General features: G+C 41.9%; 1 protein-coding gene across 3 annotated transcripts in view; it reads left to right on the forward strand.

Annotated features, from left to right (window-relative positions):
* The window catches only part of DGKB (diacylglycerol kinase beta), a 306,279-nt gene that overhangs the window by 273,469 nt on the left and 13,682 nt on the right, over positions 1–19,128 (forward strand). For 2 of the 3 annotated variants that reach the window (XM_026677800.2, XM_026677801.2), the window contains one exon: positions 12,919–13,039. In XM_026677800.2, the coding sequence (XP_026533585.1) occupies positions 12,919–13,039 (121 nt within the window). Of the gene's footprint in view, positions 1–12,918; positions 13,040–18,846; positions 18,986–19,128 lie in introns of those variants that run through there. The other variant, XM_087946837.1, reaches the window with a different exon arrangement.

Raw genomic sequence — 19,128 nt, forward strand, 5'->3', positions numbered from 1 at the left:
TGTCCATGGGGTTGCAATGGGTCAGGCATGACTTTGCAACTAACAACAACAAAATGTTATTCCAAAGATGCAACTGTGATAATGGTGATTTGTGTCATTTGTGCATAGAAAAAGTATAGGATATGCCATGCAGCACAGCTTAACTTATTCTCTTCAATGGAAGAGATGAGGTATTTTATATACAGTATTCCAACTTCCCAACCAAATGATTATCCCGCAGGTAGAACAACTGTACATGTAGCTGATAGCATTTAACTTTTATCATTGCTAACTTAAGTTTGTGTGAGACTCTCACAATATATTTGTGCTCACAATAAAAATTGTCCTATTTTCCTGTAAGGGAATTCTCTTTTTCCTTTCAATCTGTGAAATTGATTGTGAATGGGAGAATTGTTCAGGAAAGATTAAAATAAAAGACAAAAGTTAGATTTTTCCCACATTAGAACACTTTTTGCTATGGTGATGAGGAAACAACAACCACAACAAACAACTTATTAGACCTGAATGTTCTGACTTCGCAAAAAACTACCTTACTCGGAACTGCCTATATACTCAGATGTCACCTTATCAGCCCTTAGGTCCTTGGTTAGGACTTGAACTGTTAAGTTATTTTGCAATCCTAGACTGTGAATCAATCTGATGATGGTGGTGGTGGTGGTGATGATGATGATGATGATGATGATGATACCCTATCATGAGTATACAAGATGCGGGGTTCTTTAAATGTCATTTGCTTTCGTGCAATTGCTGTGAGTTTAACAAGAAATAACATTCAGATATGACTTCTATTGATCCAGCATTTTTAGTTCCAGTATTTTTTTCCCAAGGTAAAGGCCTGTTTATAGAACACTGAAATATATAATGTTACTAACAACCATTTGAAGTAAATGCCAAAATTGTTAGAAGTAATATGAGAACAAGATCTATTTCTGTTTCTAGAAAGATCCCTGATTTGTTCATATTGTTTTATGCCTGATGCACAGCTATTTGATATTGCCCTGACAAACAGGAAGATATCAGGTTTAAATTTCTTAAATATCCAGCTAAAAGCAACGAATGGTCTGAGCACATTAAAATTCCATTTTCCGTTTACAAGTGTTTGCTTCAGATGACCCCCACTGATCTTAAATATATTTCTGTATCTGTAACTGAATAGAGGTTTTTCTGTACATCATGTTCTAATGATACTCTGGCCTTTCTCCAACAAGGCACTGAATAAAGCTATTTTTAAAATACAGAAAATGGGAACAGCTGCAGCAATCAGATTTGATAAAAACAAGAGAACTTTCCTCCTCCTCCTCCTCCTCCTCCTCCTCCTCCTCCTCCTCCTCCTCCTCCTCCTCCTCCCTCAATTTCATCCAAGTTCAAAATTATTTTGTAGAATAGCTTTTGTTCTTTTGCTGGAAAGAACTTACAAAGCTAATTCAGGGATATCCTTATAAAACAAATAATACTAAAAATGCAGATACGGGCATTTTCATGCAAGCTTTAAAGAAATTGCATTTCCAGTTTTCAGAATAGCTATCAAAGGAAAGACATTATTCCCAAAAGTTTTTCTATAATAATCTCCTAGAAATAGAAAATAAGACCCTTTGTTTCCCAATGTTAACATTTCTGAAACTGGTTTTATTCTCAAATGTTATTTTCATTGGAGAGAAAAATGGTTGAAAATCAAAGTACTTTGTCTTTTGTTTTCTTCAGCATTAATCAGGAACTGTGCTTTTTCAAGGGGCAGAGGGAAGTCACTTAACTCACTAATGACAGCACTTTTTCTAAACATTTTTTCTGTATGCCTTAAAATTTGTCTCAAAATCACATGAAATTAATAAGGTATATTTCAATTAATATAAATAAAGAGATGCTTAGATCCCACCTGTGACCTCTTTAACAGTGTTCTTAAGATTCCTTCCAGCTGTTTGGGGTGCATGTTTGAAAAACAGAAGTGGAATTTTAAATGTGCTTGTCTTAGGGATTTAAAAGAAACGCTACAGATTAATTTCCTATAATTCTTGCATTACATGTGATGTAAGAAGAGCCCCAGCAAATAAGACAAAGTCCTGCAGTGTTCTGTTTTCCAAGGAAGTCATCTAGTTGCCTTTGAGAAGCTCGTAAGCAAAGAAGGATGTGGCTTTCTCTCACTGCTATTCTGCAGCAGCTAATCTTTCAAGTTCTCCACTGAGCCGAAACGAGAATCCAGGATGGGTAGTCTCTAGTCTCCTAGCTCTGCAGACCGAGTTGAAAAACTGAGGACACACCCGCTGGTAACGGTCCCCAGTTCTTCACTCGGTCTCAGCGTGTTCAGACCACCCTTTAAGGACTCTGAATAGTTAGGATTGTAGAAGAATATTCACCCCCTGGATTAAGTTTTTTTTTCGCAGAGAGGCTTAGATCAGGTTTGACAGCTAGCCGGCTTGCCGGTTAAGCACTTTCATTTTTTCGCGCCTTTTTTTCCGGTTCACGTTTTTTTGCTTGTTGTTTTAATTTTTTGACTTTCCTTGCTGATGGACTGGTTTTTGTTTTGTTTTCTGCTAAAACTGGAGTGAAGGTGACCCTGAGAGCCCGTGTGGCCAGGCTGGGGTGGGAGTCGGCGTCTTATTTAACTCGCCTCCTCCCGATCCATTTTCCCTTGCCTGGGACAAGCCGCAGCTGCCACTAAGCGCTTCTGTCCCTTTTCGGCAGCAGCAGCCTTTGATTTCGTTTAGGGACAATCTTGCAGTTCATCTCCAGGATTGTCCCTTGGGGGCGTTTCTGGCCATCAGGATTAAATCCTGACCCCCCCCATCAAGTCTCCAGAGCACCATGGCAGCTGTGAGACACTTGAGTCTGCCTGATAATTGCGGTGCAGCCAGCGCCAGGCTCGCAAGCTTCTGGCCTGTCAGGGCTTGCTGCAATTCAAAGAGGCAGCCTTTTTTTCAACTTTTTTTCCTTGACTCAACTTTTGAATTGCAGACCTGGGCTGAGCTCAACACTTTGGGTCGCACTAGCCTCCTGAAGTGGTGGACAGCTATTGTGGCTGTAGCTGACAGCTTAGGCTGAATATTTTTTATTTTATTTTATTTTATTTTTACTTCTTTCTCCCTTTCTCTACCTCATCAAGTGACAGTTATTTTTGGCGGGCTCAAAGATGACTGCCAAGGGAGCTGATCAAGAATTGTCAGTTCCTCAGCAGGGTAGAGAGAAGGCTATAAAGGGATCCACCAAGCCCAGGTCTGCTGGTCTGGAGGCAGCAGCTAGGATTAGAGCCAAGACTCTAGCCCCTAAGAGATCCTCTAGGGCTGAGGATAGACAGGCCAGGCGTAGACAAAAAGCCATAGACAAACAGTTTGACAGGACAGTGAGAGATTCCAGGATGACTGAATACATAACCACCCCTCAAACTTTGCCTCCTCAAGATGACAGGCAGCCAGACCAACTGGCAGATAGGTAGTATATGACGGCCGGTCTACTGGGGGCTCAAGTACCCACGATTTGCAGGGTAACCTTCAAATCAGGGCTGAGACCTCTCACAATTTTTCTGAGCTGCCTCAGGGGATCTTGATGGCAGCACCTGCAGACTAAGTCTCCAGTGGAGCCAGACCTGTGCCTGCAGCCACCTTTACAAATACAGTAGCTGGCTTATGACCAGAGGAGACCCAGATGCAAAAAATGCCATCCTTCATGAGAGCCTGGATCTCCCAGACAATAAGACAGGAATTGCAGGCAGAGGTCAACCAGCTGCGCCAGCTGTCTTATTTGGACACTAACAGAGGAGTCCTGCAGGGGCAGGGGCATGCTTCTGCTAAACAGCTGGTCCACTTCAGAGAGCGCTCGGCCTCACGTTCAGAAAGCAGCCAAATTTATGGCTCTGAAAAGGACCTCCTTCCAGAAAGGGATTTTTCGGATGAGGAGTCGGAGGAAGCAGGTCCCCCCTCCTTTAAGGGCCTTTTCCAGCTGGCTCTTTTCAAGACTCTGCTGGTTAAGGCCGAGAGCACGGCCTTAACCAGCAGACCGTGCCAAAAAGGACATGGACACTCAGGACCTTCCCACTGAGGGAGAGGATCAAGAGGATTTCCTGTTCACTGAGAAAGCATCTGTGGTGGACTCTGTACCTGTGCCCCAAATGTTTCTGAACCTGATCAAAAAGCAGTGGGAGTCCCCTGGGATATACACTCGCCCCAGTGGGTCTGAGTGTACCTTATTTAATGTGGACAAAGACCTTTTGGACATTATGGAAGTGCCAACAGTAGGTGGCCCAGTGGTAGCCCTAGCTTCCTCATCTGTCATCCCACCTGATGCGGAGGATGTTCTAAAGACAGACGACCGGAAGGAGGAGATGGCACTCCGGAGAGCTCATCAAGCCGACTCCTGGGCTATCAGAGCATCTACGACCGCATCTCTTTTTACTCGGGCCTCTTTGCAGTGGTTGAGGCAGCTACAGGACAGAATCCCACCTGAGGATCTCAGGGTGCATCAGGACCTGAATAAGATTATAGCTGCAGCTCAATTTACTGCTGATGCCACCCTCACATCAGCCAAATTTTCTTCCAGAACCATGGCCTCTTCCATAACAGCACGCAGGCTTCTCTGGCTTAGAAATTGGCAGATGGATGTCAGAACCAAATGGAAGCTGGCATCAGCTCCCTTTAAGGGAGAGAGGCTTTTTGGAGAAGCCCTGGATCCCTTTTTGACGGAAACCAGGGACAAGTGAAAGATCCTGCCCTCCCAGGGGAAGCGTTTTGATTACAGGTCTCATCCCATGGGTTCTCGATAAACCTGAACAAATGCCACCTAGTACCATCAACTCAGATCTTGCATTTGGGGACCATTATAGACATCTTAGCTGGACAGTTTTTTCTCTCACAGGAGAGTCGAGACAGTATCAGGGAAGTCACGTCACTGATCCTGTCTTCCAGAGGCACCTATCATTTTGTTGTCTCAACTTCTTGGCAAAATGATATCGTGCATCGGGATTGTCCCATGGGCCCTTCCATGGCCGAACCCTTCAGTTGTTCCTGCTCCCTTACCAGAAGGTGAGCAGGGGTGACTCTCCAAGGAGGGTTCACGTACCCTTGCCAGTTCTTCGTTCCCTCCATTGGTGGCAGTCCGAGCCATGGATCAGGGATGCTTGTACAGGGAACCCCAGAGGATTACCATCACCACCGACACCAGTCTCTATGTTTGGGGGCCCCACTTGGGAGCCCAGGTCACCCAGGGGAGGTGGTCACAAGAGGAGCTTGTCCACAACATAAATTGGCCAGAGTTCAGGGCTGCCTGCTAGTGCTCAAGGATCTAAGGCAAGAGGTGGTGGGGAGACGTGCTTCTCATGGACAATGTGACTACCAAGGCCCACATAAACCGGCAGGGGGGCACACGCTCCAGATCTCTAATGCAGGAAGCAACTCAATTGTGCAGGTGGGCGGAGAGAAACCTGTTGTCCCTACGAGCAGAACATATCTTGGGAATATTCAACGTGTAGGCAGACTGGTTGAACAGGGCCATAGTCGACCAGTCAGAATGGTGACTCCCAGTCTATTCCAGGAGATGACGGAACGCTTCGGCCTCCCAATTTTGAATGTCTTTGCATCATCAGAGAACACGCACCTCCCGAGGTTCTTTGCTCAATTCCCTGCCCGAGGAGCAGAAAGGGTCAACGCTCTCCAGTGCAGGTGGCCCCAGGGACTATTGTATGCCTTCCCCTGATTCTGGGGGCAATCAGGAAAGTACTGATAGAAAAGGCGGAAGTTCTGTTGGTAGCCACTTACTGGCCCAGGCGTCCTGGGTTCACCGACCTGATGGGCCTGTCAGTCACCAAACCCTGTAGAATTCTCCTGCACAAGATCTTCCTCAGCCAGGGCCCGATCGAGCACCCAGATCCAGCCTGGTTTCAATTGACCGTCTAGCGCTTGAGTGGGGGATCCTGAAATGGGAGAAGTTTTCCATAAAGGTCATTCAGACCATCCAGGTGGCCAGAAGACCTTCCACAACCAGGATATATAACGCAACATGGAAGATTTTCTGCAGTTGATGCGCTTGTCACCAATTGGAACCCACTGGGGTTTCTGTTGCAAAGGTATTAGAGTTCATGCAGGATGGGTTGGATAAAGGTCTCGCCCCCAATACCTTGAAGAGACAGGTGGCTGCCTTGGCCTCGGTGATTTTGGTCAATGGCTCTACTACTCTGACCCAACACCCTAGGGTGAAAGCCTTCCTTAGGGGACCCATGAATCTGAGGCCACCAGTGGTCCACTGTTACCCCACCTGGGATTTGCCTAAGGTCCTGCAGGCACTAACTTCTCCCCCATTGGAACCCTTACGTGAAGTCTGCCTTCGCCTTCTCACATGCAAGGTGTCATTCTTGGTGGCCATTACCTCGGCCAGGCGTATTTCGGAGTTGGCGGCCTTATCCATCAGGAAGGATCTGTGCGTATTCCATGCAGACAAGGTAGTTCTGTGGTTGGACCCTACTTTCCTGCCCAAGGTGAACTCCTTATTCCATTGTTCACAGGAGTTGATTTTGCCTAATTTCTGTCCTGAGCCTCCCCGTGCACTAGAGAAAAAATGGCACACCTTGGACGTTAGGAGGGCCCTCCGTATTTACATTAAGAGAACTTCTTCTTTTAGGAGGATGGAAGCCTTGTTTGTTTCCTTTCAGCCGTCAACTTTAGGTTGCAGGGTGACACCTTCCACAGTGGGTTGCTGGCTCAGAGCCTGCACTGCAAGGGCCTATGAGTTACAGAGCCTTCCTGTGCCCAGGAGGATCACAGCGCACTTAACCAGAAGTGCAGCGACCACCGCAGCCTGGGCAACACAGGCATCGATTCTGGACATTTGTAGAGCTGCGACCTGGTCATCGGTGACCCCATTCATAAGACATTACAAAATTGACTCCTTTGCCTCAACGGAGGCCTCCTTTGGAAGACTAGTCCTGCAGGGTGTGCATGTAGAGGTGGGGACCTCCGACCAATCCATCTCCCCCCCCCCCGTAGGATAGCCATCAGCCAGCTTTGGTATGTCCCATCCTGGATTCTCCCTTCAGCTCAGTGGAGAAGGGGTGTTGGTCCTACCTGAATGCTTCTTCTCGGGGAGCCGAAGGGAGAATGCAGTCCCACCCTGTGTTCTGTCTGGTTGGAATAGGGAGGAAATGTCCCTTTTTTTCGCAGTATGAATGAACTATCTGTTTGAAGACAAGGAGCAGCTGAATTCGCTTCAATGTCGTTCAGAACTGGGGACGATAACCAGGGGGTGTGTCCTCAGTTTTTCAACTCAGTCTGCAGAGCTAGGAGACTAGAGACTACCCATCCTGGATTCTCCCTTCGGCTTCCTGAGAAGAAGGTTCAGGTATGACCAACTCCCCATATCCTTACTTTTAGACGTGAAATTTCCCACTGGAGAAATATCATTTAGACTTCATTTTTTGAAAGTCATTTTCATTGATTGCATCCTTTTGTGATAACATATTTGATCCATAGCATAAGAGTTGTGTGTAGATATTAATTGGGCATCCCACATATTTTACTTTAAATACCTTGAAGGATTCACATTTGTGGCCCAATTCTCAGATGCCTAGTAGACAAGGAGCAGACTGTTCTTTGTTATTGTTCTTGCTGCCAGATGCAGAGAAGGTGGGGTTCTCCTAGTTCAGACCAGTTCAGGTGAACCCCTAGCTTCCATGATAGCTGCCTCTGAACCGGTGCGTTCCGATGATCATGTGGGCCCGCCTACCCTCTTCTGTGCTGTACTCACCTATTTCTGCTGATTCGCACAGCAGAGCGGTTTGTCATGCCTCCGCTGTGTTACTTCCTCAAAGTAACATCAAAGATAAGTAATTGCAAAAGCTGTGCACGTGCATGATTAGCGAACCGGTTGTTACACTGGCAGCATCCCACCACTGAGAGAAGGTATCCATTAAATGCTCAGTAGAAAAATATTCTCTGTATTGTTAGTAAACTAAATAAATTTCTCACAAAGGGATTCTTGCACCTACAAATATCTAGAAGCAGATATGGGGGAATAAATCTCAATTAGGGCTGGTGTTTAAAATAAAACATAATCCCACAAGAAAGCACAATCTCATTTGAATCCAGGAGTCCACAAGATTGTTTTTTTGTGTATCCTTTGTATGTTAAGGATATTTGAAGCAAATATTTAGTTTAAATTTATACCAGATCAATATGAGTTCTTGAATATTTGCTAGGTGTACATTTTCCAAATCCTTCCGGGTCTTCCTATGATTAGATTACAAATAATGAATATTTTCTATGAGCTGATCCTCTATCTATGGACTTGGATAACATTATTATATTTTAGCATACATTATAATTGAACTATGGTATAGGTCTTCTAATAATTTTGTAATTGAAAAACATTTGCAATATACTTTAGGGTCAAAGATTTATAATAACATATTTACCAAACCTATTGAATTTATAGTAATAACTCTAGAAGTATAATCAAGACATTTACTATGGAAGAATGGTTATTTCTTTAATAAATATTGATCCCATTTTTAATTCCTTGTATTATATTTTTCTTATATCTTCTTAAAATGCTTATAAAACCATAGTAGATATTTTTCTAATTCATATTATGAGTACAAATCTATTTTAAAGTTATTTAGATAAACTTGCCTGGATTAAATTGCAATTATATTACACAAAAAGAATCAGTCACAGTATCTTAGATTCACAACCAGAACTGGAAATTGTGCTCATCAAATGCTGTACACCAGTTTCTATCAGCCCCAAATTTATCATGATGAGAATTCTAATCTTATGTCTAGTGGTCTACAGGTTTCCCAGATCCAGTCTATTTACTAGTGTTTACTTAATCATCATTATCGTCATCACCATCATCATCTTAAAAAGCATACAATAGATAGCAATTGACAATGCAATGTTAGTCAACCATATATTTTTATACACAAACATTAAATGTGTATATTTGTTACTGATAATGATAGTTCACATTAGAGTATACAAGACCCTGACATTAAGCATGTCTTTGGCACCTAAAACAACTAAAACAGTTCCTGTCTCTGTATATTGTACAGTTCTGTCTTCCTGCAGATTGCAAAAATGTGTTACTGAAATGGTGGTTGTGGTGATCTAAAATAAATAAATAAAACATTCCAAACAGACATCAGTGATTAGGACATACTGCAGATCACTCATCCCAATGTATTTCCAAGGATTCTCAAATTCCCTATTCTATATTTTGTAGCTGGAACTCAAACTTTCCCTAGCGTAATGATTACCAAGTTTTAATTACATTTAGGGGTCATGTATCCTCATCACTCCAAAGACAAACTGCCAAGAGGGAGAGATTTACTACCAACCAATGATATTTTTTATGTAAATGTACTTGACTAAGTGCAATAACCCTAAATTCTAATAGAGACTTTCAATCTCTTGCCAGGTCTGCAATACTTATATGTGGCTAAGATGAATTGAGTATTTACAAAACAGCTCCATTATAGAGGAACAATCCTCCATGTGTAAATCACTATTTCCAATCATAGTACTACTAGGTTCCTTTTCACCTCTGCCCTTGTTTATTTTCTTTGATTTATATTCATAGAAAAAATGTTTAAATGTAGTATTCTGTTTAACGGTGCATTGGTCCAATATTGCCTTTTGTCACAGACTTCTAAAAAGCTCTTGGGTTTCTTAAATATTTTATCACCATCTTGAGCATATAATAAGAACGGGACACTGCAAAGACACACGAAGGGTTATTTAGATTTCAGTTTATCTTTTTAATTGCTCAAACAGCCTGAGCAGGAGAAATGAAAGAAAAATCCTCATGGTGACTTTATTGTTCTCTCTGCTGTAGATACATTTTATGAATAAGGGCAAAGGGTCAGGTGCCCCTTTACATGCTATTTGCAAGTGCCTGACATCAGCAATCACTGTGTGAGCAGCTTTGTTTATCTATAACACTAATCTGAAGAGATGTGTGAAGTACTTTGGCTTGGGAAAGAGGGCAGAGCAGCATGGTGCTATGCAAACATTCCCACATAGTCCCTGATAGGTCATTCACACAGAAAACAAGGGAAAGGTTTCATGTCATGGACAAGCTTCAATATAGAGCCAACAGACTGTCAAGAACCTGAGGAGATAGAAAATCATAACAGAGGATGGGTATAAAAGTATCTGGACTGAATCATTGTTATCACAATTTACCAATGATGTTACTTATACAATAAATGTAGATCGGAGGGAGGGAGGGGGGGAGGAAGGAAGGAAGGAAGGAAGGAAGGAAGGAAGGAAGGAAGGAAGGAAGGAAGGAAGGAAGGAAGGAAGGAAGGAAATGGGTCTTACATATCTGGAAAAATCAGTCAGGGCAGTTCTAAGAAAATGGTAATTTCAATTTATTCCTCATTAATCAGATCTAGATTAATATTTTATATGCAGGGTTCTGCCAGCTATTTATTTATGTAATTTATTTCTTTTTTAGGAAATTTTTGAGATCAGTACTTTTTAATAAAGTATAATGTTTTTGTTTTATATTTGTTGTGTTATGGTATTTGAATGTTTATCACCTATCTGCAACTGAAACAGCAGTAAGGAAATAATAAATAAATAAAATTATATAATCCACAGAATTGCATAACCATCAGAGATAGTATGGAATAGGTAGCATTAATTACCAGTGTAGTCTCTAAAAAGCCTCTGGAAAAGAATGGTCTTGAAACATTTCATGAATGAAAGCAAGGAGGATGCCATCCTATCCTCAGAGAGAGAATGTTCTAGAAATAGCCTCCATATGACCATACCTTGAACTATCTGGAAGAGTAGGTCTATGGATTACTTGGTGCTCTCTGAGCTTGGTTGTTTGCTTGCAAATGTTTCATTACCTAACTAGATAATATTGGTGATAGGAACCAGAAGCAATTCTCAGGAAAAGTACAAAGAATATGAAGAATCTATTTAGAGAACATGTCCCACAGGAAATAAATACCTGAGCCAAAAAGAGCTTTTTAGATAATGACCAGAACTTTGAATTGAATTAAATAATAATTGTAATTTTGAATTTACCTATAGCCTACTGTGATGCAGCAGCCATAGAATATGTATTGGTCTACTAAACTGGGAACAATCCATCAGCGAGTAGGCAACTGCATTTTAGACCAATTAGAGTTTCAAAAGCAGTCCCTAGTGCAATAAAGCAGTTATTCGTTTATTCATAGATTAGATTAGATTAGATTAGATTAGATTAGATTAGATTAGATTAGATTAGATTAGATTAGAAGGATGTCAAGGCATCTTGTTTCAGAAACAGCATCATTTGGGGCACCATAAAAGGTGATCAAAGATTTACACAAGGACTAGCAAGTGCAAAAGGACCTCTGTATTTCAGACACACAATTTAAGGAGGAGTGCTACCCCCAATGATGGCTGGTATATCAGATACAGATGACTTCTTCTTGTAGGTACTTGCAGAGATTTAATCTGTGAAATGAAGATTTTGTATTGGGATTACCACTTCTCATATCAGTTTTTTCTATATTTAATCATAAAGATGATTATAGATGAGAAACAAGTATTTGGTTTTTTTTAATATAGTTTGGAGAATATTTTCTAAGAAAATTTGTATTAAAAACCAATCTATGAAACATGAATTTTAAGCAAAAACTAGTTATGAACATGAAATAAAATGTTTTTGTTCCTTATCCATCTGTTCTTGGCAACAAGTTTAAGCAAAAGTAGAGTAACAAAAAGTGTGTCTGTCTGTTTTAAGTTACTACTTTTTAAGATTTGGTGATCATATATCTGATTTTATGCATCAATTTAATTACACAGCCTTAATTCATGTCATTCTAAAATGTGGCTGGTTAGTCTTAATTTAATAAATCATGCCAAAACACTTTCAGAAATAATATAAGCTTTCAGTCTAATGCTCCAATCTTATGTGACGTTACATAAGAGTAAGTCTTGCTTAACTCAGTGTAATTTATTTCTGAGTAGTTAAAAATAAAGTTTTAAAATTTTACATTAAAGCTATTTTTGTTAAAAAACAAAAAACCTGAAGCCCATTGGATGTAATCCTTATTAAAGATACTTGGGTATGCAATTTACCTATAAATTCAGTGAGTCTTCTTTTAAATAAGTATGAATAGGATTTAGCTACAATAGTATGTTTCAGTTTCTTGGGTAGGCACTTCTTATGCAGAGTGCCTTGTTAATTGAAATATACTAAAGTATTTTCAATAAATAGATGAACAGAGTAGTGATATATCACCCTCCCCTGATATAATGTACTTAACTTAGAGCACAATACTGATTACATTCCCATTACATTTACACTGATAATTATTTAAAATCCATCTATTAACCATATCTGTTATGGCTTGATTCTGATTTGAAATTTTGATTAATAAATGGATATCAAATCTCAGTCACAACATATTAGGAAAGTGAAGGAACAATAGTTCAGAGTTAAGACAATGCAATTGACAGTTACACATAGAACATGTTCATTCTCAGCTTTACATAAAAATGCTTTTTCTTCCAGTTCAGGTGACTTTTTAAATTTTAATGCTTTGACTTTTTTGTAGTCTGAACACATGCTTTGCTTATTGTGATTCTGATTATATTTGTGGAAAGGTAGCAATGCAAAGATTGTAGTATTTTTTAATATTGACCCAAGAAAATAACTTTGTTGAAATCAGTTTTACTTCTATTTTAGACCAAGGCTATTCTCTCAAATGACATGCTAGGTATTCTTTCCAAGACCAAATTCTCCTCATTCCAATATATTCCTCAAAGATACTGTTACTCAGAAATGATAATATTTTGCCAATAACTGTTTATTGGTTTCTACTTGATTAGTATCAATATTTATTGAGAAGAGTGGAAGAATAAGACAAAAGGGTGCTGTTTGTATTAACATTCATGCTTCCTCCACAATTTTCAGTAGAGCTGTGCATTTTATTTTCAGACCTAAGTGATCAGTTGGTAGAAGTGGTTGGCCTGGAAGGAGCCATGGAAATGGGACAAATATATACTGGACTGAAAAGTGCAGGAAGACGCCTTTCTCAGTGTTCTTCTGTTGTCATTAGGTAAGAATCAACTTTTCCCCTGAAAAAAAATTCTTTGCCTTTATCCAGGGGTCCCCAACCACCGGTCCCCGGACCGGTACCAGTCCGTGGAACAATTTCTACTGGGCCGCCAGTTTGCTGGGCGCCGCCATCTTGTTTTGATGAAAAAGTGCTTCCGGTGAGCTTTTCCGGGTAGAAAGCGGTGCTTGGGTGCTGAAAGAATCCTCGCGCCTTAGTTTCATCGAGGTGGGGGGGGGGCGGCTTCAAACAAAACTAAGGCACGAGGATTCTTTCAGCACGCATGGCAAGGCGAGCCGAGCGACCGTCCCGAAGCCGTCACGAAGCCCATCGACACAGGTACAAAGGAGGAGTTGAAGGTGGCGGGGAGAAGCGGGGGACGGCTGGCTGGCTGGCCGCTCGGCTCGCCTTGCCATGCGTGCTGATGCCGGTACCGGGCCGCGGATGATTTTGTGATGCCGGTACCGGGCCGCGGCACAAAAAAGGTTGGGGGCCACTGCTTTATCAACCAAAAACTAGAACAGGTGTAATCCAGCTTTACAAACTACAAATAATATATTTATAGAACTCAGAATCATACTTAATAGTTTGGATGCTTTTAAATAAGATTTTAAGGAAATCATGGAAGATACGCGCAATGGTTGGTTTTGACAGATCATAATCAGTTATTAGTTGAATAATTCAATTGTAGTAAGCTCAGAACTAAGAATAAATAAAATACAGAAAAGCTAATGGGAAAAGAAACACAAAACAGGTGGAAGTGTCTAAAAGGATTAAACAGTCCCAGTGAGTAAAACAAAAAACAAAAACAAATGGAGGACATCAGAAGAAGCAGTATGACTGCACAAAAAGGTTAGTGAAAATAGAAAAATAAAAAGTTGCACAAGTCACCAAAGAAAAAATGATACAATTTAATAATGATATTTATAGTTTGTTTAGGTAATATCAGAAAACATAAATCTGAATGGTGTTAAATTAACAAAAATGCAAAGAAAAACAAACAGTACAACTTCTAATTGTGTTTAAAATAAAAATAAGAGAAAACAATATAGAGTAGCAGCTCTAAAGATGGCAAAAAAGTAATAGATAATAAGAAAAAGCAACATTGCTTTAAGCACAACATAATCTGGTATATCTCGGAGTACATTTTCTGATTTAGTAGTTTTTTTTACTACCAAGTAGATTGTTGGGGTGCTGTGACATGATATACCTAGATTTCAAATATGATTTTTAAATATGGTACATATGGCATATCTAAAAATCCACAGCAGGAATCTTGCTGAAGAATGGCATCAAGATGGGTACCAGAAAAGTCACTACTTGGCTTTGTACTCTTCCAGATTTTTCTCAATAATTGCATTAAATGAATGAATGGATTTGATTTGCATAGACAAGCCTGGTTGTGATAGTTAATACTAATACTAAAAAATCAAAAATATTTCAGTAAGTTGGTTGAAATTAATAGAATCAAATATAATAGAATCAAATACAAAGTGCCCCATTTAATAATATACATTTAATGCCTACAAATACATTGTGAGGTAGCTAGCTTAATTCTAATACATGTGAAAAGGATCTTGTTAATCACAAGCTGTATATGAATAAGTAGCATAGTCAGCTAAAAAATAACTCAGTGTTACGGTTAATCAAGAAAACAAGGTTTCCAAATCCCAAGAAATAATAATTCCATTATATTCTCCTATGAGCTGTTCAGAGCATCCAGTAGTGGGAGGTGCTTCAGTCTCTGCATGTCGAGGCTGGGCTTAATTTCTGGAATGCTCCTCCTCCTCCACGGGACTCCTCCCCAGCGTTCCCCAGTTTTGGCTCAGCCTCGTGAAGGATAGGAAGTGCTTGTGATTCTTCCTTGGCCGAAACAGGAAAATTTGTTTCTTTACTAGCAGGTTTGAAAATTGATCAGCTTGTCTTTAGGACTCTTTAGCCTCCTAATCGCATTACTATCTCTTGACGTTGGCTCTTTAACATCAGGCAGTCAGAGATCGCTTGCATTACAGGGAAGCACTGATTTGCACCCCAAAGCGGAGGGAGGCTTTGGCGCTGCTCCGCGCCCCCTCCCCACAACTGCTCTTTCTACCCCTGCCATTCTGATAGATAGCCGCAGAGTTTTTTTCATCTGAACAGCTCTTTGCTCACAACGGAGTCATATCGCTTTTCTTCCCCCCTCTGATCGCTGCCTGGGGGTGGAAGATTTAAACGCTTAGTTCCTTCCACCCTTCCCCACCGTTTAGCCTTATAGGAAGAGTCCTCGGAGGCTACTCCTTCACATGGCGGGAGTTTGCTGCTGGAGAGCGTGCCAAAAGGTTAACAGCCGGAGGCCATTTTTTCTTACACAGACCTCGTGGCCACGCTGACGGTATTTTATTTTGTGCTGTGTGAGGTATAATGATCCCAAGTGTTCGAAGAGAAACCTCTGCTCGGGCAGAGGTTCCCGAGCAGAGGTTTCTCTTTAGGAACACTTGGGATCATTATACCCTCGTCTTGTTTTTACTACATTCGAGGCTATTCCTACATTTAAATTGTTGGCTTAACCCTCACAGCCCAATCAACCCAGCGGCACAACAGCGAGCACCTAGGTCTGTGTCCGCCTGTGCAGGGAAGCTCTACCTTTATCAACTTGGGCCTTTAGGCGTTCTAAATTTGGCTGTTTGGTTTTTCAACATTTTAGCCTCGTGCTATTTAATTGATATTCATATACATATAGCTATATATTAATAATAATAATAATAATAATAATAATAATAATAATAATAATAATAATAATAATAATAATAATAATAATAATAATAATAATCTGCTTGGTATAATATTTTAATATCAATAAAATATTATTACTGAGATACAACTCATTATAGATAAGTATTTAAAAAAAAGAGAGAGAAAAGGAGGAGGGAATAAAAACATCATCAGGGCAACTGGTCTGTTCTTAGATCAGGTCCCTGGGCGTGCCAACTGCCTTCACAGTATTGCATTGAATAACAAGTATACTGTAATTCCTTCAGTCGAAATGGCAGGTGGTAACAGCTCTCAGACCTCATCTTTGAAGATCAAAGCCAAATCTCAGCACAAACCTAAGCAGGCTAAAGGGAATCCTAAAGCTTCAGAAAGGGAAGCCAACAGGCGCCATAAAGCATTAGAAAAGCAGATAGATAAGTGCACATGGGAGGCGCACAGGGCCTCACAGGACTTTCCCTCTCCCAGTCCAGGTCTGTCCACCTCTTCCCACCCTCCTCCTCCCCTAGATCTTTCCCTCTCATCCAGGCACAGTTTGGCTCCCCAGAGCCAACAGGCCCAGTTTCCTGGAACACCGACCACATGAAGGGCCCCCGAAGCTACATTCACTCCAACAGCTACTGGTCTTCGACAGGATGACATTCTTCCAGAGGAAGTTCCAGAGAGGATGAAGGCCTGGATGGAGCTGGCAATCCGCCAGGGAATTGCAGCAGTTCTTCAACACACAGTTCTGATCAGGGAACATCCTGTAACCATTGATTATGATTCCCAATTGTTGAGGTCATTGACCAGGTCAGAGCAACACTATACCCAGGTACATTTACAAGAGGAAGCGCCCCTCCAAGGCCGACTGAGGAGGTGGTGGTGGTGGTGGTGGTGGTGGTGGAGGAGGAGGAGGAGGAGGAGGAGGAGGAGGAGGAGGAGGAGGAGGAGGAGGAGGAGGAAGTGGATCTAATTGATCAAATGGAACAATCTATCTTGGCATCAGAAAAGGTGACGTCCTTACGTCTATAGATCTGATGGAGGCATACCTACATATTGCTATTCGGCCTTCCCACTATAAATTTCTGAGATTCTGGATGTTATAATAACCACCATTTCGAATATGTGGCCCTTCCTTTCGGACTAGCTTCTGCCCCTAGGACTTTCACAAAGGTTTTTGCAGCTCTAGCTGCTCATCTCCGTGATATCCCTGTACGACTCCAGTGTTACCTTGATGACATCTTAATTTTGTCATCTTCCAATCATCAAGCAGTCAGAAATACTCAGAACACATTACAATCCCTACAACACAGGTTTTCAATAAAGTGGAAAAAGAGTCATTTAACACCATCGACTCGGTTAATCCACCTGGGGGCAGTCATAGATATGGTGGAAGGCAAAGTTTACCTGTCACCAGATAGATTAAATAGCATTCAGCAATTAGTCAAGGAGATCAGGGGTCTTAAGAGGTGTCCCTAGCTGAACTATCAAAATTGTTAGGCAAGATGATCTCATGTATATCTATCATCCCTTGGGCTCGTCTCCACACTAGATCCCTCCAGTGGTTCCTGCTCTCGTACCAGCGCTCCAGCTGAAGCAACACCAAATTCAAGGTACCATCAGAGGTCCTCATATCTCTCCTCTGGTGGACCAGAGCAGTCATCAACAGAGGCTTACCATTACCACCGATGCCAGTCTTTTTGGATGGGGAGCTCACTTTCAATCGCTCACAACCCAAGGCCACTGGTCCACCATAGAACAGTCGTGCAGCATAAACTGGCTGGAGCTTCGAGCAGTACACCTGGCTCTCTGTAGCTTCCTTACACAGGTACGCAATCAATACAAACTAATATTGACCGAAAACGTAACAGCCAAAGCTCACATAAAGAAACAGGGGGGCACACAGTCGAAATACCTCATGTAGGAAGTGGAGCGCTTGTGTCGTTGGGTGGAGAGCAACCTACTTTCCATCAGAACAGAAGACATTTCAGTCCTGTCGAATACACAGGCAAACTGGCTAAGCAGGACTACGATCAATCAATCAGAGTGGTGCCTCCATTTGACCCTGTTTCAAGAGGCGGTCAGGAGATTCGGGCAGCCGGTGGTAGACTTGTTCACTTCCCCCCTCAACTCACAGCTCCCCAGATTCATTTCCAGGTACCCCTCACAAAGAGCGGAGAACTTCAATGCGCTCCGCTGCCATTGGCCCCAAGGTCTTCTGTACGCATTCCTGCCACTTCCTCTGATCCCCAAGGTCATCCAGAAGCTGCTGGATGAGAGGGTGGAGCTGCTGCTAATAGCTCCTTACTGGCCCAGACGGACGTGGTTTGCAGACCTCCGCAGTCTATCCATATCAACACCATGGAGAATTCCTCCAGACAGGGTTTTGCTAACCCAGGCACCCCTTCAACATCCGGACCCTCAATGGTTGCACCTGACTGTCTGGAGGTTGAGCAGAGATGTCTGAAGAGCAAAAAGTTTTCCAACAGAGTTATCGCCACCATCCAAGCTGCCAGACACCCCTCAACAACCCGCATTTACAATGCCACGTGGTCCAGTTTCTGCAAATGGTGTACTAAGTCTCAAACTGATCCCATTTATCCATCAGTGGCTCAAATCCTAGAGTTTCTACAAGAGGGGCTTGACAAGGGATTATCACCTAATACATTGAAAAGGCAGGTGGCGGCTTTGGCATCAGTTGTCACTTCTGAGGGTCTACTGTCTCTTTCTTATCACCCACGCATATGGAGTTTCCTTCGAGGAGCCACAAATTTACACCCGCCAGCGGTTCACCATTATCCCACTTGGGACCTTAACAAGGTCCTCGTTGCACTCACTAAGTACCCTTTCGAACCCTTAAAATTGTCAAGTCTCCAATTTCTGACGTATAAAGTAGTTTTCCTTGTAGCAATCACTTCCACTCATCATATTTCGGAACTGGCAGCTTTGTCAATCAGAAAAGACCTTTGTGTCTTCCATTCTGACTGGGTGGTCCTTCATCCTGATCCTACATTTATACCCAAAATTAATTTGGCGTTTCACAGGGCAGAAGAGCTGATACTTCCTAACTTTTGTCCCAGGCCATCTCAAAGGTTGGAACTACAATGGCATCGGCTTGATGTGAGGCGAGCATTGTGAATATATATTCATCGCACAGCGACTTTCAGGAAAACAGAAGCTTTATTTGTGTCGTTTCAGCCAAACACTCAGGGATGCAAGGTTTCTTCTTCCACAATAGGCCATTGGCTACGGGCTGCGATAGCGAAAATGTATCAGACTCAATCACTACAGGTGCCCAGGGGCATAACAGCTCATTCAACAAGGAGCGCAGCAACATCGGCAGCATGGGCCACGCAGGCACC

The sequence above is a fragment of the Notechis scutatus genome, chromosome Z, assembly GCF_049901735.1.
Source record: "Notechis scutatus isolate UNSWTSFEM ecotype Mainland chromosome Z, rNotScu1.2, whole genome shotgun sequence".
NCBI lineage: Eukaryota > Metazoa > Chordata > Lepidosauria > Squamata > Elapidae > Notechis > Notechis scutatus.